This window comes from Lampetra planeri, chromosome 3 (genome assembly GCF_965212315.1).
Source record: "Lampetra planeri chromosome 3, kcLamPlan1.2.h2, whole genome shotgun sequence".
In the NCBI taxonomy this organism is placed as follows: domain Eukaryota; kingdom Metazoa; phylum Chordata; class Hyperoartia; order Petromyzontiformes; family Petromyzontidae; genus Lampetra; species Lampetra planeri.
Genome location: NC_136109.1, coordinates 6,455,882 through 6,481,184, shown reverse-complemented (window position 1 = coordinate 6,481,184; position 25,303 = coordinate 6,455,882). Strand labels below are relative to the sequence as shown.

Here is a 25,303-nt window from a genome sequence, read left to right as displayed (position 1 = left end):
TGCCATATTTCAGAAGTAGGTGATGAGTATAAGTGACAACTTTGGACCAGCTAGCCGGGGTTGTCACAGCACTTATGTACGCAGGTAACTTCCCAGCCACACAACACCCCTTAACTATGAACCAGCGGGCAGCAAGGTCGTAACCAATGACCACACAGGTGCCCAGGGTAAAAGCAGCAGTGGATGAAGGTGTTGTATATGTCGGGTTATGAAATTTTGATAAAAATTAAAAAAAATAAAAAAAATTGGAAAAAGCAGATTTCGCGGAAATTATGCTAATGTATGTGTAGGGGTGATGTAGTGGGGATACGTGCTGGCAGGGAGGATCGTGAGACAGCGCGTGGTGATTGGCTACATCGCGGTCCGCAGGCGGGTGCTCACATCGCGGTCCGCATAGGCCCCGCCCCCTGGAGCGGAGGGCTATGTAAGGCGATGCGCGGAGGCGCTCGGGGAGTTGGTAACCGGCGAAGACAGAAGACGGAGGAAGAGATAGGCCCTGGGACCCCTAGCCCCGCTGCCCTTGTAAGGGCCGGGGCTCTGTGAGGCTCAGAGGCGAGGCCTTGGGATTCACGGCCCGACGCCTCGTAAGGGTCGGGCTGTGTAACTCAGTGGTCGAGACCCGTGGCCGGGCAGGGCGGGTCTGATAGCTTCCCGTGGGGAGAGCGTAGCCGAGGGCCTGAGTGCAAGGCAGAGTTAGGTACGCGTACCCTACGGGAGAGAGTGAGTGCAAGGCCGAGTTGGGCACGTGTAGGGGTCTGATAGGTTCCCGTGGGGAGAGAGTAGCCGGAGAGCCTGAGTGCAAGGCAGAGTTAGGCACGCGTACCCTACGGGAGAGACTGTGTGCGTGGCCGAGCCAGGCACGCGTAGCATAGGCGTTATTTAGGTTGTGCCTGTCATTGTGCAACCATTGTGAATAAATAAGTGCTGCCCCGTCAACTCGTCTCCCGCCATTATTGAAGATATTACATATGTAATTATATGCATATATTATGATAATCACGGAGATAATCATATTGATTTATGCGAATGCTTGCTTTGTTATCCAGAGTTGTATCAATCAGGATAAAACGATTATCTTTGATTAAACATTTATTGATCATCTTGTGTGTTTATGTTATGTTAGGTCTCCAAATTCATATCTCAATGCAGGATACAGTTCTTATAAATAAGAGTTTTGCATGGACTTGGAAAGAAACACTCAACCACTTTGTGTTAAGAATTTTTTATTCTAAAAAACATATGACACTCTAATATGCAAAGGCGAAAGCATACGTCAATAGATTTATCGGCAAGATTATGCAATTAACGAAAATAAATTACTAAAACACTTCTTATTCATGTAACTCGATGGGCAGCAACTGCTTTTCATGATCAGTTGATATTTAATGCACCACCCTTAAATGGCAACCCTTTTCGAAACACAAAGATAACTTTTTGAAATAATCTTGTTCGTGTGTGTGTTGTGTGTGCGTTGTCCCCTTGTAAAATAATTTTTTTTTAGAGCCGGGAGTTGTGTTGTTAGCTTGCGGGGGGTGGGGGAGGGGTATACCAGCAGCAGCAGCTTCCCGCTCTGCTCCCTCGCTCGGGCGTGTCTCTGCTCTTTTGCTCACTCTCTCCACTGCTAGATGAGTGGCGTCGGCACGACGCTCGCCGTCGTGGTGCGCGATGATTCCGTCGTTGGATAGCGCGCAGCTCCTCCACTGCTGGATGACGAGTCGGCACGACGCTCGCCGTCGTGGTGCGATGATTCCGTCGTCGGATAGCGCGCAGCTCCTCCACTGCTGGATGACGAGTCGGCACGACGCTCGCCGTCGTGGTGCGCAATGATTCCGTCGTCGGATAGCGCGCAGCTCCTCCACTGCTGGATGACGAGTCGGTTCTCAGCGGGTGCTGGTCGATGTGTGTATGTATTAAACACACGGCGCATTCGATGGCGCTCTCCTCTTCCTCACGGGCGGCCGATCAGGCTCTTTCCACAGCTCCGTTCTCTCTGGCGATGCACGTTGGCTCTCGTCGCTCATCCGCTGCTGCTGGTCCTCGATGCTCGCTTGGTCGATGCTTGGCGATTTCCGCCCTTTTCTCCAGGTTGATTGCTTGTTATCGCAACTCTGTCGGCTCATACCGAACTCAGCCCCTAACAACCCCTCCTCGTCCCATCTCCCCTCGAGGCACGCACCCATGGTTGGTGTTGATGCCTCGGCAAGCCTCCGCCCCAACTCCCTTGCGAGCCTCCCTCGCAACGCTGCGTCGCAAGCCGAGTCACAAGACTGAGCGCGACTCGACCCAAACTGAACTGCGTGATGTGCGTTTGTGCTTAAAACCCAAAAACGTGAACCCCTCCCCTCTGCGCATCTCTTGCGAGAGAAACAACAACAGAAAAACAGACGTCCCAGGAATGTCAGGTCACAAACCCCTCCTCGCGACCGATCTAACCCCCTAAGTATTTATGGCTGTCATGTTTTTGTGCCGAACCGTTGGAAGACAAAGGTGGCCGGGGCTTGGTGCTGATGTTTGCAGTTTTTAATGGCGTTCCGCGTTTTTTTCAAATGCCTGGCGTGGCCTGTGAGGAGTAGCGGGTTGTTTTCATTATTTAATTTAACAAAATATATATATTGGCCTAATTATTCTTAATATAAATTTTTGGAAAAAGGGGCATAAATATAACAGAGGGTCCACGAGTTGGGTGGAGAAGGTTGAAGAGATGGTGGCCACCAGCGTATCCAGATGATGATTGGTCCAGAGGGAGAGGAGAGAGGCACGTGAGGGGGTGGGTGGCCAGCACCACACCCCCAGTGGCGATTTTTACACATCCAACCAGGTACTCATTTGATGCTGAGTCGACCTAGGGGAGGCCCACTGTGTTGGCCTTGAGCAGGAATCAAACTCGTGTCACCAGGGTCATAGCGCAGCATGCTAACTGTTGCACTGCTGATCCCCACGAGCAGCGAAGAGCGTCTTGACAAAATAATTTGCATATCAAGAGGAATTTTGCATATTTATGGGAAATGCAGATATGCGATTAGCACTACTTGTGAAATCGCGTAGGAGGTTTGGCGAGGGGTTTAAAGTCATTATGCCCCTGCATTATGCAGGATTAGCAGCATAAAAGGGAGGGAGTAAGGTCAGAATTAATAAAGGGAAGGAATGTTAATAATAAGGCGCCGCATAAACTAATATGCTTATTGACTATACCTTGTCATATTACACTATGTTTTATTCTACCCACTCAACTGTATAGCACACTACTATATATTCACTATAAAATTACGATACTATATATTACCTTATACATTGTATTAAACATTACACTTTGATACTATGTATTATTATTATATAATATGTTATACACTATACCATAAACCGTCGCGTGAAAGGTACAAAGAGGAAGCAATGAAATATGTCAATGGGAGAATGGTAGTAGGAAGCTTGCAGCGGAGCAAAGAATCCATTCCCTGCAGAGTGCATATCAAGAGGAATTTAGCATATTTATGGGAAATGCAGATATGCGATTAGGAGGATTGGCAAGGGGGTTTAAAGTCATTATGTCCATGCATTATGCAGGATTAGCAGTATCAAAGGGAGGGAGTAAGGTTAGAATTAATAAAGGGAAAGAATGTTAATAATATGGCGCCACAGCAACTAATATGTTTTTAGACTATACATTGTAATATTACACTATGTATTATCCTACCCACCCAACTGTATACCACACTGCTGTATATTCACCATGCAATTACGATGCTATATATTACCTTATACATTGCATTAAACATTACACTTTAATACTATTTATTATTATACAATATGCTATACACTATACCACTGACCGTCGCGTGAAAGGCACCAAGAGGAAGCAACGAAATATGTCAATGGGAGAGTGGTGGTAGGAAGCCCGCAGCGGAGCAAAGAACCCATTCCCCGCGGAGAATACAGGATATATAGTCAATGTCAGCGTGTGGAACGCGGTCCAAAAGTCACCGTAAACGTGGATACAATTAGTTAAGATCCGAAATGGTTTATTACGTCCTTCCAATGATTGCTAAGCTGGAATCCATCTTCTCGGTTGAAATTGTCTCTGTGTTTGTATATGTGGATCGCCTCATGAACGAATCTCTCATGGTAGCCAGATGGCTTGCAGAGAACCTCTGTCTTGGAAAAGTCAATATCATGTGAACCCACTGAATTGTAACAGTGATCTGCCACGGCTGAGGTGTTTGTCCTACCGTGTTTCAAGTCTGCTTTATGTTCACGGATGCGGTCCGAGACATGTCGTTTGGTTTCTCCAATGTAACTGCTACCAAAGAGGCAAATCAGTTTGTAGACGCCAGGGTACTGTATGTCTGGAACCACATCTTTTATAGACGGGACCAGATCACGGATTTTATGTACTGTGTTGAATCGGACCTGGATCTTGTGTTTAATCAGGATTTCGGAGATCTTTTTTGTGACCCCAGCAATGTAGGGTAAGGTGATGGTCTTGAGAGGCTCCTCAACAGGATCCTTCTTGATGGTTGGAGTGATGGCTTTGCGGATTGTGTAGTCGGAGTAACCATTAGCCTAAAGAGCTTGGCGTACGTGTTTGAGTTCACTGGCAATGTGTTCCTGGTCGGAAATGCATTGGGCTCTATGGTATAGAGTCTTGATGAGGGAATTCTTCTGGGATGGATGGTGGTGGGAATCCGGTTGTAGGTAAGCATCCGTATGGGTGGCTTTCCTGTAGACAGAATGGCTCATTGAACCTCCCTTTGATGCTGCTAATCCTGCATAATGCATGGGCATAATGACTTTAAACCCCTCGCCAAACCTCCTACGCATTTCACAAGTAGTGCTAATCGCATATCTGCATTTCTCATAAATATGCAAAATTCCTCTTGATATGCAAATTATTTTGTCAAGACGCTCTTCGCTCCTCCATCCCAGCATAAATAGTCGCTCCAAGCCTGGAGCGTGACATTCAGACTCTGTCTACTTGACGGACCTGTTCTCCACCTGAGGACGGGTGCTTGCGTTGGGGCCGAAACGTCGTGAGAATTATTTTATTATGTTTTTTTATTTTTTATTTTATTACTTCCCTTCTACTTGCCTTTACCGAAAGAACCAATAAAAAGAAACAACTCTGATAATGGTAATGATATGCACTGTCCTTGAAGTTGATTGGTCCACACCCGGGACAGCTTTCCTTAGAGCCTAGTCTCCATTGGTGTTGGACCAGATAACGCCAAAAGGCGTACAACTCAAGAACAGTGCACTATCAGAGTATTGAGAGCTCGGGGTAAGCATTTACACTATGAGACCGCTTTACCAGTGGCTAAATATAGTAGTAGGTTTTTACCCTTTAAACTGGTACAAAACTGACACCTTTATGCAAGGCATCATGTTTGCAATAACCGCAACACAAGCAGTCAAAATGCAAACAAAAAGAAACAACTCTGATAATGGTAATGATATGCACTGTCCTTGAAGTTGATTGGTCCACACCCGAGACAGCTTTCCTTAGAGTCTAGTCTCCATTGGTGTTGGACCAGATGACGCCAAAAGGCGTACAACTAAAAAACAGTGCACTATCAGAGTACTGAGAGCTCGGGGTAAGCATTTACACTATGAGACCTCCTTTACCAGTGGCAAAATATAGTAGTAGGTTTTTACCCTTTAAACTGGTACAAAACTGACACCTTTATGCAAGGCATCATGTTTGCAATAACCGCAACACAAGCAGTCAAAATGCAAACAAAAAGAAACAACTCTGATAATGGTAATGTGGACCAATCAACTTCAAGGACAGTGCATATCATTACCATTATCAGAGTTGTTTCTTTTTGTTTGCATTTTAACTGCTTGTGTTGCGGTTATTGCAAACATGATGCCTTACATAAAGGTGTCAGTTTTGTACCAGTTTAAAGGGTAAAAACCTACTACTATATTTAGCCACTGGTAAAGGAGGTCTCATAGCGTAAATGCTTACGCCGAGCTCTCAATACTCTGATAGTGCACTGTTTGTGAGTTGTACGCCTTTTGGCGTCATCTGGTCCAATACCAATGGAGACTAGGCTCTAAGGAAAGCTGTCTCGGGTGTGGACCAATCAACTTGAAGGACAATGCATATCATCACCATTATCAGAGTTGTTTCTTTTTGTTTGCATTTTGACTGCTTGTGTTGCGGTTATTGCAAACATGATGCCTTGCATAAAGGCGCCAGTTTTGTACCAGTTTAAAGGGTAAAAACCTACTACTATATTTTGCCACTGGTAAAGGAGGTCTCATAGGGTACATGCTTACCCCGAGCTCTCAGTACTCTAATAGTGCACTGTTTTTGAGTTGTACGCCTTTTGGCGTCATCTGGTCCAACACCAATGGAGACTAGGCTCTAAGGAAATCTGTCTCGGGTGTGGACCAATCAACTTCAAGGACCGTGCATATCATTACCCTTATCAGAGTTGTTTCTTTTTGTTTGCATTTTGACTGCTTGTGTTGCGATTATTGCAAACATGATGCCTTGCATAAAGGTGTCAGTTTTGTACCAGTTTAAAGGGTAAAACCCTACTACTATATTTTGCCACTGGTAAAAGAGGTCTCATAGTGGGCACAGTACTGTTTATTCAAATGGTGCATTTGCACGAATATTGTGCAGTTGAGGTAAAGTATAGCTTTGAATAGAAACGTCACGTGAATCAAACACAACAGTTATAGTCGGATTAATTTGAGCAGATTCAACACATTGATGAAATGAGCAGCAGTCATGATCTCTCACGGCAACGCAATGCAAAACATCGCTGCTTTTCTCCACATTTTCCTCCTGGGTGTGTCCCCTCCTTTGGCTGTCACCCCATCGTCCGTCCTGACCACAAGCCGTCACCTCTCATTTGTAACACAAAGACCAAACTGGTTCAACACTCAGATAAATGAGGCACTGTTGCATTTAACAGGGAGTTTGATTGATAGGATTGAATTGATATTTATTTTTGCAGCTATGCGGTGAATGTGTCTCGGTCCTCTAGGTAATATGTAAGCACATACTAATAATAATTTAATTTTATTTCGCGTCATTCATTTAATTGCATCCCACAACGCTGCACATCAATCAGCCAATCCCTTACACAGATTATACAAAAACAAAACCCCACAACTTACATGTATCCATTGCCTACTCTTGTAACTGTTACACTTCCTCTAGATCTGAACTTTCTATGGGTACCAGACAGGTTTGCCTCCTCCCCAAATACGCAGCTCTGTGTGATGTTAGTCAAGCCGATGGACACAACCATCCTCTGTAAGGAAGATGTTCAAGGAATTATCTTTAATAATTATTAAATTTAACATCAGAAACTGTGTCGCAGCGGATAAAATCCTGTTAATAATGGCAAAACCAGATAACACAATCCCACCATTCCGGAACAAGGATGTTAGCATACGCTCTCTTCTTCTGTGAGCAGCCCATTCTGTAAGCCAGGGGTGCGGAACCTTTTTTCTGCCAAGGGCCATTTGGATATTTAAAATATCATTCGCGGGCCATACAAAATTAACAACTTAAAAATTAGCCTGTTATATTTGGTCAAACATTTAATTAAATCACCCATAATGTGATGGCTGGAACTGCTTCTCTTTGATGAGGCGTGTGATGTTAGCTGGTATTGATGATGTTGCTACTCACAACTGCTTTTCCAGGTTTGCATCGGTCAGTCTGGAGCGCAGTCGACTCTTTGCGATGGTAAGTTTTGAATAAAACTGCACGCAGCAGTAAGTTGTTCCGAACACAGATGCATATTTCAATGCATATCTCCTCAAAGTGGGAAATTCATCATTGCTTATGTAACATTTATATAACTCAAGCAGTGGGAGGTTCTTGTACCTAGCTTTCAGCTCATCATCGCTTTGCAGCTGAATTATTTCGTGTTGTAGGTGATCAGGCACATCAGCTGGTTCCACATTGAACGGTATAGAAAAGATGTTCAATTCCATTTGTTTACTTTTCACGTCCTTCAATCTTTCATTAAATGCCTCAATTAGTTTCGCATATTCACCAGCATTTTCAAGTGTCGTAGAAGGCTTTTGTCCTTCCAGAGTGGGGAAATGCAACGTGTTATTCCTTTCGAGTTGCACTTTCCACAGCCTTAATTTAGCTTCAAATAATTTCACGTTTGAAAGCAGGGAGCTGAGAAGCTGGTTGGGGCCCTGCAGCTTGACGTTGAGCTCTGAGAGGTACTTGGTAATGTCCACCATGAACGCTAAATCACACAGCCACTTGCTATCATTGAGTAACCTGACATGTTTTCCCTTCATCTCCATGAACTGCTTGACTTCATCCCACAGTTCGTAAAACCTCAAGAGCATGTTCCCGTGACTCATCCACCACACTTCACAGTGATAAACAAGATCACCGTACTCAGAGTCAAGATCATTCAGTAACTCATTAAACTGGCGGCTGTTAAACCCTCTGCTTTTGACAAAATGTATGCATGATACTACTGTTGACATCGCATTGTTGAGCCGCAACGACTGTGCACAGAGACTTTATTGGTGTATGATGCAGTGACATATAATTAAATCACTTGGATCAAGACTGAGACGATTCAGTTATTTCTTGACAAATGAAATTAACCCTTTTTGCGAGCCAACCATGGCTGGAGCTCCATCTGTAGTAAAGCCACTTAACTTTTCAAATGTTAGCTCAAGTTTTTTCATTGATAAAACAAGTCTCTGAAACAAGCCCTCGCCTCTTGTAGTGCCATGCATGGCTTCCAGTGAAAGCAGTTCCTCTCGCGTGCGAATCTCTGCAGTTATCCCACGAACAAAAACGGCCAGTTGGGCAGTATTTGTTATGTCCGTTGTCTCGTCACAAGTCAGAGAGAAAAATTGTAAATCTCCTGCAGAATCCTTTAGTGTTTTTCAATATCTTGTGCGAAGTCAGTAATCCGATCTGAGACGGTTCTCCGAGACAATTTTACTTTGTCTGGTGCTAACAACTCCACAGCAGCCACCATGCACTCTTATCACAAACCCTCCCTCTACATGAGGCCTCAGCTTCTTTGCGATTAGCTCACTCACTACATAACTCGTCTGAATAACGTTGTCTCTGTCACAACGAGGCCTAGTGAAAGCGGCTTGTGATTCCATACTCCGCTGAAGAGCATTGATTTTATCCAGACGCATTTGGCCTCCCAATTCATTGAGTTTAGCATGTTTTGAGCTGTAACGACGCTCCAGATTGGCTTTTTTAATTACTGCTAACACATTGCCACAAATCGGCATACAGGTTTGCCTTTGACTTCAACAACATTTTTTTTATCCATTTCTCTTGGAAAGATCCATACTCTGTATCAACTTTTCTTTTCTTCGTAGTCGCCATTTGTAGGATGTCACACCACTTAAGTTTTAATAGCTATCCAGTGTGTGTGTCGCCAGCGATGTGATTATTCAGTAAAGCAAAGCTACCGAGCGGGGTGGGGGCCGTCACGTCATTGTGGACGGGAGCAACGTCGCCATGGCTCGCGAGTGGAAGTGAGCGAGTGAGTTAGGAGGTCGTGATGGCGTGGAGGAGGCCGTGATGGCGGGGAGGAGGCCGTGATACACTCACTCATCATACACTGACCCACTCACACATCATACGCTGACTCACTCATCATACGCTGACTCACTCACACATCATACACTCACACAACCACTGACGTATTCACTCATCATTCACTGATTGACACATCATACACTCACTCACACTACCACTGACTCACTCACACGTCATACACTGACTTACTCATCATACACTGGGAGTGACTCATGCTGCCAGCTATGGCTGGAAGATTGGTCGTACATGTTATGTATATCGTTTATTGTTAAATTTGAACCACAGTTCCTATGATCACTGTTGTTACATTGTTTTTATAGCTTTATTTTGGTGATTTCGAAAACATGGTTAAGCCATGTTTCTTGCAGAAGTGCGGAGTTGGCCTGATAACTTTAATCTAAATTGTCTCATGGTTATTGTTTGACTTGCATCACACTGGGATTTTTGCACACAGCGTTGTAATACGTTTTTTTTTTCTGGAAGATTTGCTGGTTTATCCAGGATATTTCTGTTGCACGTCGTCGCTTTAAGATGTTCTCTGTTCAAATTTTGTTTGTTGCGGTTGCACCGGACTCAAGAGTTGCATGGCTCACAGGGCTATACCTAATAAATGAAACTTGATTTTGCTTTGATTGCTGTTCTAATCCTGCATCTTGGATTTGGAACATATCCAACGTTCGTATCATCGACTCTTGAGGTCTTTTCTGTGTACTGTAATTTCCTTAATCTGCATCAGAAATTCAGTTTTTGCGAGGATTTGTTGATCGTGGACGTGTGGATAAAGGTTGGATTGGAGGTATTATCTGTGTCGACAAATAATTCGACAACATCGTCGTCAATCATCGGAGGCAAGGTCATCTCATCGCATCTCGTCTCATCATCACCGTATCGCCGTAGTTTCGCCGCAGTGTGTTAACACTTTCGCAACATGTACACTCCCAGCCTGCCTGGCACTGACTGTCCTCTGAGTCACCGCAATACAGGCAGACGGGCCGTGGGCAGCCGACGAGAAGCATACGTGTCTGTCCCGTCATGTAATCGTATGTGTCCTGTCTATCACATAATAGACATTCCTTGCTTGTCCATCAAAATTTACGTTATTATTAGGATTCACTTAATATAAATTTATGTTGCTATGAAAAAAGCTCCTAGATTGATTGAATTTCGAGTCCCGCCTGCGGTTGCCTTGGCAGGGCCAGACAAAATGATTACGCAGGCCTTATACGGCCCGCGGGCCGGACGTTCCCCACCCCTGCTCTAAGCAAACGTAACACTGGATATAGACCAAAAGATAATACGTGTCGTCATACACATTCAGCACCACCTTTGCATTGTATTATTTACATAGCATATGCAAATAAAGGGGTGTTGTAATGTTTTACGTGTTAGGTGTGTTTACAATCTGTGCAATAGGGGTTCACAACCCAACGTTAAACATTGAAAAAACAAATCGTGCCAGTCTCTAAGGGAGCCTTGTAACAGACAGAGGATTACTGCACAGAGTTCAGGAGACTCGCAGCAATAACCCGTCATGCTCCATCATCTTCTGATCTATGTGGCTCTTGGGGCAATGGGTAAGTGCTGTTCTCATTAAGAATACTCACGAATCAGTAAAGCATTTTAAACCAACGCCAACCAGTAATTTAATCACAAGTTCAAAGTGATGTTCTACTCAAATGAGTATTGAGCTGGCACTTAACTCCTGTTTTACAACCCTGTGAGCCTTTGGTGGATATTCAACATTTCCTCTGGTGGGGAGACGTGTTTATCCATAGGAAAATCACTGTTGACTTCTGAGACGACTGTTAGTAATTGTATCGAACCCAGAGGGATGATGGGCTTGTCAGTCCCTGCAACCAGAATTTGAACCTTTCGGTTGCGAGCTGCTGGTTCTGCTGCTCAGCCACCGGGTCGGATATGGGTTAATCTAGCCCTGGCTGTCCCGCTCTACTGTGATAGTAATGCGCCGTGCTGCATGTAATTCGCACTCCCCAGAATGTGCGCTGCCCCCAGTCACCATTTGCCGTGTGATATTTATTACCCCCGGGTTAGGCTTGGAGTTAGGGTTCCACAGTGGCGAGATGTGAACTACCTCGCCTGGTATGCAGGAGGTTGTGGGATCGATCCCGATCCTGACGCATGGACATTTGGAGTTTGCATGTTCTCCCCATGGTCGCTTGTATTTTTCTCGGGTTCTTTCGGGTTTTGCCTCCACATTTAGAAACACGCGTTTAGAGTATTTGGCTGTTTTAAAGTTCCACATTATTGAGATATAATTTGTGGCTCGGTCGCTTCTGAAAAATATCTGTATAGCTCAGTAGGCCATACCAGGTAAACAGTATATAGTTTGTCTATACCTCAACAGATTTTCAAACTAAAGGTTGTAGAATCGAATACATTTATTGACTCTACAACCATTATTAGACGGGTACAGGTTTATCCGGGAGATTGGAAATGACAGTGTGCGGTAATCTTATGCAGGTTGAGGTTATTTAGGGACACCCTGAAATGTATCGTGAATGTTGCTACTGGCGTATAACATTTTGATGGCCTACAAATTGGTCCCCCAGCCAGACTATGCTGGTGCCATGTACATGTGCAGGCGCCCAAGAGGTACGAGACCAGAGACAAGGGGCTATGTGGCCTGTATAGCGGGAGAGGTCAGGACACAGATGGCGAGCGTGAAGACGAGTAGTAATAGAGTGTATATATGTCTACTCGTGCATTAGCACCGTGGTAAAGTTGGTTTGAAGTTCGATATCCATTTGGTTTTCGCAACCGCATCTCATCTACACGCCTCAAACCTGAAATCATGGCCAGTTGTGAATTCTTTCATGACCTTCGCTTTTTGCTGTTAATGGCCTATGGGGAAAAATAGCTTGCCCATTTCCAAGTGTAATAGGCGCGTGTATATAAAAAAATGTGTATAGGATTCACAGCAAAACTCACTTATTTTCCAGAGCTCACCCCACGACCCTTTAATCTCCCTCTCGTAACCACCACCGTTCCTGTTCGCTCTTCATATTCCTGTTACGTCCACAAATTTGCGTGCGTAATGAATAGCATTATAATTATTATGATATGGCTATCACTCATTCATTCAATCCGTCATCATTTACTGTCATCAAATTCGCTTTCACCGAATTCACGCATCACAGATTTGCCCGTCGCTTCCTCCCATGTATTTTATTCACCTCATCTCCACCATGACATGCATTAGTACCGTTCTTAATTTTTTGTAAAGCGCCTTACTTAAGACGCTACATACATTATGTTAAGATGAGAGGTGGGAGGGCAGAAAGGTAGGAAACGAAGGCAGAATGGAGAGGTAACAATCTGATAGGAGAGGTGAAACGGAAGGTCATAACCGTTGGTCATTGGGGTTGTTTGACAATACTTCACCACGCTGCACGGTGTGATCTGATAAATGTAAGTGCCTAGGTTCGTTTCACACATCACCTGCTGCTGTTGTTAACCATGGCGGGGAATCAAGCCACTGTGGTTTTAGCGTTACATTGCTACACTTAACAACTACTGTAGGTTCAAAGTCTCAAAGCAATAACGTGTTTGTGTGACGCCACACACTACAGTCTCTCAAGTTTTAATATCTGCACAGAGGGAGCAAAGAGTGAGATGAAATGAAGTGGCCTATTTTTAGCGATTTTACACATGACAATCAGAAGTTATAGGCATCGCTTTCATGTTTTAATGCTCATCATATAATGTAGTCATATGATGGCAGTCAAAGTGCTCATCTTTGTTGGTGGTCCTGAGTCGTTTGTGGAAATTCCAAATTCTTTGGACGTGATCCAGTCTCGCTTGACCCCATTTTTGACTTTCCCCAAAGTTTGAGGCCCGACTCATTATAAGCGATCCTGGAGAGACAATGTATTGGTGGAGTTTATCCTCAACTTGCATTCGCACTGGCCCCCTTTCAAGTTTGAACTCGAGATCGGGATGTCATCTTGGCCAAAGCCATTAACGCCACCACACCTCGCCAACACCTTCTACCCTCTGCCAGAATATACAGCTGCTGCACAGTAGATACGTTACTTCCACTATCCACCCTCAGGATTTCCCACCGTCCGCTCTTAGGTCTTCCCCTTGGTCGTCGGACTCGTGGAGACCACTCCAATGCCTATCGCAGTAATTGTCCCTCCTCCGCCCGGCACACGTCCCACCCAACACCAAAACACTTGTCTACAATGTTAATTTCTTCTGCATTGCTGATCCCATTCTGCCATGCAATTCCCAGCCTCACACAGCTGGGCTCAACAACAATTCATTTTCAAGCTGCTTAATTAGAGTTCAGATTTACACTATGAGATCTCTTTTACCAGTGGCAAAATATAATAGTAGGTTTTTACCCTTTTAACTGGTACAAAACTGACACCTTTATTCAAGGCATCATGTTTGCAATGACCACAACACAAGTAGTCAAAAAAGCAAACAAAAAGAAGCAACGCTGATAAGGATGATAATATGCACTGTCCTTGAAGTTGATTGGCCCACACCCGAGACGGCTTTCTTTAGAGCCTAGTCCCCATTGGTGTAGGGCATAGGCTCTAAAGAAAGCCGTCTCGGGTGTGGGCCAATCAACTTCAAGGACAGTGCATATTATCATCCTTATCAGAGTTGCTTCTTTTTGTTTGCTTTTTTGACTACTTGTGTTGTGGTCATTGCAAACATGATGCCTTGAATAAAGGTGTCAGTTTTGTACCAGTTAAAAGGGTAAAAACCTACTATTATTAGAGTTCAGATCTCTAAGCCATACAGTAACACATGGAGCACTCCTGCCTCAAATACCCTGTTCTTTACACTCAGCCCTATCTCTCTTCACTTCCAAAGTCGTTATGTAGCCCATCACAACCCTGCCCTGCTCTAGCAATACCCTTCTTTACCTGCTTCTCATAGACCCCTGCATTTTGAACGTCACTGCCCAAGGACACAAAGTCCTCAACTACGTCAACATTCTCTCCTAATGGGACTCTTGACCATTCCTACTATAATCACCCAGGAATGTCTCTCCTTAACGCTCGTGACGTCACTACACATCGACCAGCCCCCCTCATTAATATTCATGAGCAGGTGACATCACTCAATATGGAGTACTCCCCCCCCCCCTCACTAATAATCATGAGCAAGTGACGTCACTCCACATCGAATAGCCCCCCTCAATCATAATTATGAGCAGGTGACGTCCTCCAAATGGACACCCCCCCAATTCAGAATAATTAGCGGCTGACGTCACTCCACGTGGGGGGCCGAGGCGCCTCCTCCCCCCTCCTCGGAGTCAACTTACAACCCTCACTACCAAGGCAGTACACTCATGTCACGCGATCACCGTAACGTTATTGAAACATCAAAGTAAAAATGACGTCATGATGAATAAGGGATTATAAATCTTGACTTAAAGCTTTCTTGACTGCACGAATTCATATTCTTTGGGTCTTTCGGTAAAGTCACGTAGAACAAAGAAATTACAAAAAACTGCAATGTTTCGATTGCAACACAATCAATCGTCATCAGGAGAAGAAAATAGGGGGAAAGCTGCTGAGGCAGGATGTTTTAAAGGTTTTAAATGGGTGTAGTCCAAGGGTCATAAACGAAGTGGGAGGAGCTAGTGATGTTAAAGTGAGAAATTGTCATGCAAATGTAAGCAGCAGGAGGAAAAAAGAGGGGGAAAGCTGCTGAGGCAGTATGTTTTAAATGTTTTAAATGGGTGTAGTCCAAGGGTCATAAACGAAGTGGGCAGTGCTAGTGATGTTAAAGTGAGAAATTTTCATGTAAATGTAAGCAGCAGGAAGAAAAAAGAGGGGGAAAGTTGATGTCTCGGCCTTGCTTTGCGCTGCGTTGCACCACTATCTGACTAGATAACCTCGTATTCAATTTCGATTTAAAGCTTTCGTGACTGCAGGGATTAATCTTCTTGGTTCTTTCGGTAAAGTAACGTAACCTCGTATTCAATACACCTTCAGAGCCAGGGTGAACATCCGACTCCAAACATATTTAATGAATTGAATGAGTTAAAACTTATGGGAAAACACAGCACAAAATACAGGATCTGTTAATATTTGGAAATATCAATACAATTAATGAAAACTACAGCATCATAACATTGTCTTAGATAACATGAAACTCAACAATAGATCCTGGATGGACCAGGCACCTACATTAGTACTGAATAGCTATACAAGAGAATAATCTACTGTGTTAAATAAGGGCACATCGTGTAATCACCATACTGTAGCCTAAATGTACAGCACTGCACATAACACTGAACTGTGGATGAGATATTTTGTCATCCTTGCTCTCAAGATCGCAATAAGGTTACATGAGTACAAGTCTGACTGGACTTATTCAATTAAAAGTAACATTCACAATAATGCAAGTGGCAGGCTTCGTTGTTAACTAGGCCTCATATTTATAATAACAATTCAACAGCATTATAAAGGCATTTACAGCATTATAACGGCCATCCATACATTATAAGAGCATTCCCAGTATTATAAGAACATAAACAAACTTACAGACAATGCTTCTTAAAGTCCTACAATGAACAGATGTACCTGTCTTCACTGAGACGCTATTTGTGCCTCCATTTTGTACTCTGTGTAATGGCTGACACCCTGCCGCATGGCTTAGAGAATGTAAAATCGTAACTTCCTGGTCACGTGACCAAACTCAACATCAATACAGGAAATTCCTGTGTATACACACCCCCACACCTGCCGTGAGGCAGAACAGTTGCTGAGGCAGGCTGTATTAGAGGTTTGAAATTGGTGTAACCCAAGGGTCATAAACGAAGTGGGCAGGGCTAGTGATCTTAAAGTGATACATTTGCATATATAATTGGATAGCTACCTCCACAACGAGGGTGCAGAGGTGGCCATTGTATTGTGAGAGATTAGCATGTCAATGTAAGATCGCAGAACCGCCGCCACATCGAGGACAAATAACTACTTACATCGGAAGGTAGGATGGAAACATCACAGCCAGTTATGACTTAAACTGGTTAATAACGTCCTTCCAATGATTGCTCAGTTTGTACCCATATTCTCGGTTGAAATTGTGTCTATATATCTGGATGGCTTCATGAACGAATCTTTGTTGATAGCCAGTGGGTTTGCAGAGTACCTTTGTCTTGGAGAAATCAATTTCGTGTGAGCCCACCGCATTAAAAGAATGATCAGCCACCGCCGAGGTATTGGTCCTACCGTGTTTCAGATCTGCCTTTTGTTCATGAACACGGTCCGAGACATGTCGCTTAGTTTCCCCAATGTAACTACTGCCGCAGACACAGCTTAGTTTGTAGATGCTGGAGTATTGCATGTGTAGAGGTATTATTGTGCATTCCCCACGCTGTTAGCCGAAAAATATCTATAAGGGGCGGAAGAGGGGCTGAGCCCCAGTGGTAAGGGACTATGGCCAATGGTAACCAGAGATGCAGACCCCAGATCCTAGGAGGGGGCTGGGGGATGACATCACCCGCAGGTCCTGCAGGAAGGTTCAGGAAGGAAGGCGTGGCCGGGGCGGAGCGAGCCATGGCCCGAAGACCGAAGAGCCTCCTGGAAGAGAAGAGCCCAATGGGCAGAGCCGTACCCCTCGCAAGGGTCGGCTCAAGCTTACACCAGTGAATGTTTGTAAGGTCTCAGACAGACATCGGGCCATTATTATTTGGTTCTTTCGGTTAAGTCACGTCTAAAGATAAAATAATAAATTAAATTAAATAATAGAATACGACGTTTCGATTGCAAACACAAGCAATCATCATCAGGTATAATGAAATAGCGACATAATATCTAACCAGAAAACTATAGACAGACATATTAGCAGACAGATATCACCAAGATACATACATAGCGAGAGCAACACAGATAACAGAGAGGGGTGATCGTCTCTGTGGGGTGGCCTTAAATAGACAGAGGGGGGGGGGGCGGAGGCAGAGAGAGGGAGAGGGGGGTTAGAGGAAAAAATTAGCATATCAATGAGTGCTCCAAAACACAGGAGAGAAACACACTAAAATTAAATAACCTAGCAAAATATCGAAATGTAATGTAACACAACACAGAGGGTCGGTCAACACACAATTCACGCATAGCCTGGTTGATTACGTATTTCAAAGATTGCTAAGTTAGAATTTAAGTGTGAACATTCTAAAGAGGACACAGGCAGAGAAAACAAGTCGCCAGAGAGAGAGAAAAAAGAAAAAAGACAAGCTTAAAAGATTAGACATCGGGCCAGTTTGTCGGTGGGTGAGTCAATGGTGGAGACGATAGGACGAAGTGGTGTGCCATCTTTATGGAATTTTGGTAAGCCCTACAATCTGGGTGGTCTAGCAACAGAGGGTTTTAAGAAAAACCGCTTGGTTGGTTCGATTTTACATTGACATTGACATGCTAATCTCTCACAATATAATGGCAACATCCGCGCTCTCGTCGTGGAGGTAGCTCTCCCATCTTACATTTACATGTCTCGCTTTAACATCACTAGCCCCGCCCACTTCGTTTATGTCCCTTGGACTACACCCATTTCAAACCTCTAAAACAGCCTGCCTCAGCAGCTTTCCCCCTATTTTTTTTCTCCTGATGACGATAACTTGTGTTGCGATCGAAATGTCGTTTTTTTTTGTAAAAAAAATTGTTCTATGCGACTTTACCGAAAGACACAAAGAATAAGAGATTATAACTTTAAAATGAAATAGGTTTGTGTCATCGCACTCTAAAAAATTGCACACGCATTAATGCAGTATCACGTCGCGGTCTGCTTTTCACTTGAAAGTTTCAGATTTACTGCAATACACCCGTCCTTGGACGGGCAAAAGGCTAGTTATGAAAGAATATCTATGCCCCCTGGTATTTCCATCTGCAACTTAAGGTAGTTGCTGTCACCCTAGTTTTTCAATATCCATCACTTAATCCTGATATGCCTGCAAACTACCACGCTATTTCAAATCTTCCATTCTCACCGAATGTCATCAAACGTGCCATATACGATAATCTAATTAACCATTTTCTTTAACAGTACCCTCTTTGACCAAGTTCAATCTGTTTTTTTTCTAATCACTTAACCAATCTGCTTTAATTCTTGTCTCAAATTACCTTTTTTTCCCCTGACTCTGGATCTCTTTCTTCCTTGGTTCTCATGTATTTATCCTCTGCATATCTGCATTTAAGACTATTCATCATTCTATTTTCTTCGAGTGCCTTCACATTCATGTCGGCTGGTTAGAAAGGCATCGAACCAGCCGACATGAATGTTAAGGCACTCTCATCGTCTGTATTACGTTTCTAGAAATGGTGTCACATCCTCTCACAAGCTTCTGCTTTATGGTGTTCCCCAAGGGTCTATTCTGGGTCCTCTTCAATTCACCATATATATTCTTCCGCCTTGGCAAACTCATTTCAAGATTTGGTATAAAACACAATTTCTACGCGGATGATACACAGATTTATATTCGTTTAAATCAACTTGATTCACATTCCCTTTCCACCCTTTATTCCTGTCTTGCTGCAGTGTCTAACTTGCTCACAGCAAATGTTATTCAACTAAATAACTCTAAAACTGAAGTTATCTTGGGGGAAAAATCAATTACCTCACAACATCAGCAAATCTACTGTTCATCTGCTTGAAACGGAATTTCATGTTAGTTAACAGGCACAGAATTTGGGTTGCATTATTGGCTCTAACCTCTCCTTTTCTTCTCACATTTCCTATATGTGCAAGACCACTTACTTTCATCTTCAGATTTCTCGTATCCACAATTATTTCTCTGATACAGCTACAGAAACAATAATTAATACATTTGTAACTTCCAGGCTGGATTATTGAAATCATCTGTATATGATGTTTGTTCGTCTCTCATTCAACGCGTGTAGTATATTCAATACGCAGCTGCAAGAGTACTCACTCATAGCCATAAGCACCATCATATTAGTGGGCTAGTAAAATAATTTAAAAAAATGTAATTTACATTACATCCAATTTACGATTCATCCACTGGCTACCTTTTCAGTCCAGAATCACTTTCAAGATTGCACTCACTGTTTAAAAAATTCTTCCCGTGCTAACCCCTGCCTATATTACTCCTCTGATTTCAGTTGACTCCCCTCCCCAGGTTCTCCGTTCATCTTCTCTAGGTCTGCTCTCCACCCCAAAAATAAAACTTAAAACCATTAGTGAATTAGCTTTCTCATGCACAGCCCCTGCAGTCTGGAATGCCCTCCCACTACACATCTAACAAGTCCAACATATTATTCAAATGTGAACTAAAGGCTTTTTATTCAACCAGGTATATGCTGAAAAATAGGTAATCACTTTTGGACATTGGACCAATTATATTAAGTTGTCGTAACGTTTTGAAACTTCACCGCCACCCCATCTGGCTTGGTTGGTAAGTTGGGATTGTGGTCTGGGATGTGTATACCTAATTGACTAACTTCTTTCTTTTCATAACTTATTTGTTGTTGTTTTTGTGCAATTTCTTATATTTTTTTCCATTTTGCTTGGTAGTAGGGATTTCATTTGCGTTGTATGTATGTGTGTGTTGGGCTTCTTTCGCACCGTACGTAGCCAACCGCGTATATGGGATTTGGTCCTTATAAAATTAATGTAAAGCGTTGTGGGATGCTTTTGGCATTAATGGCGCTATATAAAATTCAAGTATTGTTATTATAGCTAAACCGGGGTTATTGTTGTCTTTGGGTGTGCTCTTTGAACCTGAATGTTGTAGCGTATTGTGTCTCTTCAACAGGGCATGTCTCAGCTCAGAACCGCATTGTCAACGGGGTGGAAGCAGCCCCACACACATGGCCCTGGCAGGTATATACCTCACACAGCAACAGCTGCCTTTCCCCACGAAGTGATGGTGACATCCTCCTTGGCGTTCGTGCCAGCAACATCTGATTGAGCATGTGTTGGCTGGGCACGTGGGCTACATGACCCATCTAAAGTTTCCCTCACCCGTCAAAGGGCTTTTTTTCGAAGGCATTTTTTGTTATTATATATAAGCTCCCAACATAATTCAACCCTGATATAACCCACTATTATTGTAAGCAGGTCAGCCTGAATGTTTCAAGCCAGCATTAGGTGTTCATGTAAAGGGGTTCAATTACAGATTGTCCTCGCTTTATGGGGGGTTTGGTTTGTGCGATTTCATTTAGATGTGGCTAACCTGTTTCTACCCAAAATTCGCGATATGCGGTTTGAATTCACTCATGCCGCTATGCAGTCGGACGTGGGATATTGTGCATACTACTGTATGTGCCACTTTGCATGCCGCTGTCTCGTGCTGTGCATTGTGGATTGGGTGACTGCAGTCTATGCTACGCAATTCCACTTTGTGAGCCCTTATTTGGAATGCATCTACCGCATAAATCGAGAGAAACCTGTACATAGCATAAGATTTGCATACTGGCTGCAAAAAACCACAAGGAATTACACATCAGGCAGCTTCACAACAATATTACATCACCAATGCAATGCCAAAGCCACTCATCTGATTGAGCATAAGACCTCTTGCCATCAGCACAATCTCCTCCCATCCCTCTCAACAACACCATCACTCAGATGAGGGACGGTAGCAGACCCGATAATATAAAAAAAAAACCCAGATGGTAGTTAATCCCCACCTCTTCATGGATACTTTCAAGGGTAACAGAAGGATCCCTCCCTCCTCAGAATGGGTGGGCATCAGCATACTCTCCATGCCATTGTGGAGTAGTGGGGATGACGTCATTTGCGTGGTCTCAGTACACAGAGTTCAATGTTATAGGACAGAGGTCAATTTCCACCGTGTGCAAATTATCCCATGATTATACAGTGCACACAGTTCACCCTTGCCTCACTGGGGTGGACCATCAGTGAACGTGTCCACTAGAGCCAACTGCCGCGGGTACACGCACTCTCCGGGCCAGCCCCGTACCATTCCAGTTCCAGCACGGTTCACGAGCGGCTGTGGATATAATGCTTGATGTCCTTCTGTGTGCCTCAACTCGATAAACTCGACGTTTTTTTTCCCGATGCAGGCGTCGCTGCAGGCGCAGACGGGGACTGGCTGGTACCACGTGTGTGGTGGCTCGCTCGTGCGACAGCAGTGGGTGATGACCGCCGCACACTGCATCCAGTGAGTTGTGTTTGTGTGGCACAGGGTGTCAGGTAAGGGTCTGAGAGAAACTCCACAGCCCCTCCCCATTAAAAGTCCCACATCAAGGTAATTTTAATGGATCGCGGAGGGGGGGTACTAAGTAAGGTACAGTATTCATACGAGCTGTGTAACACTGAAGCTGCGCCCACCCTGCACGCATGCGCATTCTACAGTTTGTCAGCGTCTGATCCGGCTGGAAACAGCCAGTACCAGCGGAGAGCCATGGGGTATGGATGCACGCCTCCATACGGCGTGCACTTCTTGTGTACAGGTTTCGAGTTGGAGTTCGAGAATAAAACGGAACCCACCTGGAAGAAGCCTCACGTCCATCGTTGTGTGCAATGCGGACACTAGAGTATGTTGGCATACTATCTTTAAATCAAATGTGCAGCCACCGATCTGGGCACGAGCTCAAACAGTTCGTAAGAGCTACATTTTCAATGGTGTTACAATCATCATCATTGGCCACAATCCACTAGATGAAGACCTCCCCAAGCTGTAGTTGTAGGGGCCGTTGGCCCCCGGGGTCTCTCCCGCCATCATCCCCTATTCCGTTTATGTTACCCCACCTCCCTAATACCCGCTAGGGTTTCGCCGGCCTTCGAACGCGACGCCCCTACCCATACGGCTTCACGCAGCGCTCCCACGCTGCAAGCATACGTGCGCACTCGCGCACACAGCTCCCCGCGGCACCCACTCACCACGGAGCACTCACGTTGTGATCGCACACCTGTATCATACACGTAGCGAACGTACGCGCACTCACGCACACAGCTCCCCGCGGCACCCACTCACCACGGAGCACTCACGCTGTGATCGCACACCTGTATCGTATACGTAGTGAACACACGCGCACCCACACGCGCACCGCCCTGCGCAGCGCTCCCCCGAGGCGAGCCGCAGCACCACAGAACCACTGCGTACACACGCTTCCCCACGCGCTCAGCTCCGCGCAGCGCTCACTCACGTGGCGAACCACTGTGTGCACCCGCGCCCCCACACGCTCACGCTGCACGACAAGATCACGCGAGACCACGCTTCGCTATTAATGATTTATTATCTGCTACGATTCTAATTCACCTTCTTACTCACTGTTAAGTGTCCACGGCGGTCCGCTGATCCTTGGGCTAACAGCGTGCCTCGGCGCGTCGCACGGACGTCCGGGTCGCTGGCTGGAGCTGCGTCTGGTCGCCTGGCGCTGGAGTAAGAGAGAGCTATACCTCGCTACGCTCCCTTTTTTATCCTAATTCCCGGACTCAGGCCCCTACCCCCCTCCCATGCACCGTGCGCCTTCGCTATGCTAATTAATCCCCTGTCCGCGCGGCGTAAACTCCAAACAATGGCACGCGCCCCCCTCGCCCGGGCCAGGCAGCTCCGCGGTGCCTTTGTTCCGCTAATCAATGAGCGACCTGCACGGCGCAAAGTCCAATCAATCCTTTTCTCACGCACCGTGCGCCTTCGCTATTATTGCAGTTCAGATGCGCTGCGCGTTTTCTAATGATGCTCCTCCATCACAATGCTTATTCCCTCTGCCTGCCCCGTCGATACTCGCGTGTGTGGGGGGGAAATGCGCCTCAACCGCGGTGGCCGAATGCCCCACGCCGCGACCACACCATATTAAGGCCGGCCGCAGCGCCGCGGTGCCATGTAGCACGGGGGAGGTCATCCAATTCCCTGATCGCCGGAAACCGTGAGGGTTAATCCCGATAAGGGTTCCTCGGATAAAAACCGGTCGATCAGGTGACCTTCCCTTCCAGCTCTATGGGGGGGGGAAATGCGTGCGGGTGTGTGCTTATGTGGGGGGGGTGATGGGGGGCAGTGCGGTGGGGGAAGCAGGGCGGCTCCCTGGCTCGGCAGAGCGGCCCTGTCGCTGTGGCACCACATAGCCCCCCGGGGTGCCAGTCCTCGTCCCGGGTTGACTGGAGCACCTCGCCTGGGTCGCCCCCACGAGGTATCGCCGCGGGGTCCGCGGGATTCGCCCGGACCTTGTGGCTGGCCTCGGGGGTGGCGGCTCCGTCTCCTGGGGCTCCGGCGGTGGTCTCCTCCTCCATTCCAACGGCTCCCCTCGGCCCCTGGCACCTGCGGGCTGGGGAACAAACTCAGAGGCGGTGGGGTTTAAGGGTCGCCGTCCTCGTCGCCCCCGGCCCCGCCCGGGGCCCCTCGGAGCCCGGGGCTCCGTGGGGCCCATATACTGCGCGAGGCCCCCGGGCACGGGGGGTGGGGGGACCCCGGGGTTTCGGGGTACTTGGACGGCGGGGCTCCCCCCCTCGGGGGCTGCTCGCCACGGCTTCAGTCGGCGGATGTTGACCACCATCTCCCGGCCCCTCTCTCCTCCCTGAATCAGCACCGTCCATGGTGAGATCTGCCGTCTCACAATCCAGGGTCCTCGCCAGTAGGTGGTCAGCTTCCCCACCTGTCCGGCACCGACGTGGGGAGTGTACAGCCACACCTCGGAGCCCGCAGTGTAGAAGGGGGGCTCCATACGGGGTCGGGCGCCCTGCTCTTGCCGCTGGTGCGCGGCCTCTCCGTGCGGGTAGGCTCGGCCCCTGGCCCCTCGCAGGGTCTCCAGCAAGTGCTCCACGGGGTGGCTCCCTTCCTCCCGTTGCGGCGGAGGGACACCAAACAGCAGATCTGCGGGCAGGCGAGACTCGCGACCAAACATCATTAGGAACGGGGTCTGTCCTGTAGATGTGTGAACGGCGGTGGTGTAGGCGAACAGGGCATAGGGGAGGTGTTCGTCCCAGTCCTGTTGATTCGCGGCCGCCATGCGTTTAAGCTTCCCGGCCAGAGTCTGGTTCATCCTCTCTACCATCCCGTTCGCCTGGGGGTGATACGCCGTGGTTCGGTCCTTCTGGATCCCGAACTCTCGGCACAGCGCCTGGAATAGTTCGGCCTCGAATTCACTACCCTGGTCGGTAATGACTCGTTCGGGGATCCCGCACTTAAGTACGTAGTTTTCCACGAAGGCCCGGGCCACTACGAGGGCTGTTTTATCCGGGATAGCCACCGCCACGGGGTAGCGGGTGAAGTACTCCACCGCTACGAGAATATATCGATTGCCCCGGTGGGATCGTGGAAATGGCCCCTGCAGGTCGATTCCGACCAACTGATTCGTCCGACTGACTCGGAACGGCCTCAGGGGTACCTGGTACCTCGCCGGCTTTTGCCCACACTGCTGACAGGCCCGGCAGCCCTGCACCCAGGCGGCCACATCTTGCGCCAATTTAGGCCAGAGATACTGGCGATGCAGAGTCTCCCGGGTGCGCCGTTCCCCATCATGGCCCCCGAACGGGTGGTCGTGTACCAGTCGTAGTAGTTGGGGTCGCACATGGGCGGGAACGCAGATGCACCCCGGCTGCCCAGCATCGGCCAGTTCCCTCACCACCCCGTTTTCTACACACAACCGGGCATACAAACCGCTCCAGGGCCCTGGTAGTGCATCCTTCTTCTCTCGCAGTGCCGCCTCCACCGCCGCCAGATCCGGATCCCGCTGCTGGGTTTGTCGCAGCTGCTCGTCGTCCAAGCCCGGGAAGGCGCAGCCGACATCCTCTTGGATCCGCCCGGTTGGGGTGGGATGATCCGTCTGTCCCCGGGCTCCT

General features: G+C 46.5%; 1 protein-coding gene across 5 annotated transcripts in view; it reads left to right on the top strand.

Moving 5' to 3' along the window:
• Positions 1–1,211: 1,211 nt before the first annotated feature.
• LOC144736897 (chymotrypsin-like elastase family member 2A) overlaps positions 1,212–25,303 on the top strand; it is a 42,030-nt gene continuing 17,938 nt past the window's right edge. For 4 of the 5 annotated variants that reach the window (XR_013588845.1, XR_013588844.1, XM_078619594.1 and 1 more), the window contains exons 1-3: positions 1,212–1,816; positions 20,313–20,380; positions 21,586–21,683. Coding sequence is in view for 3 of the 5 variants with exons in the window: in XM_078619594.1 (XP_078475720.1) it covers positions 1,666–1,816; positions 20,313–20,380; positions 21,586–21,683 (317 nt within the window). In the remaining 2 variants the exon portion in view is untranslated. Of the gene's footprint in view, positions 1,817–10,876; positions 11,134–20,312; positions 20,381–21,585; positions 21,684–25,303 lie in introns of those variants that run through there. The other variant, XM_078619584.1, reaches the window with a different exon arrangement.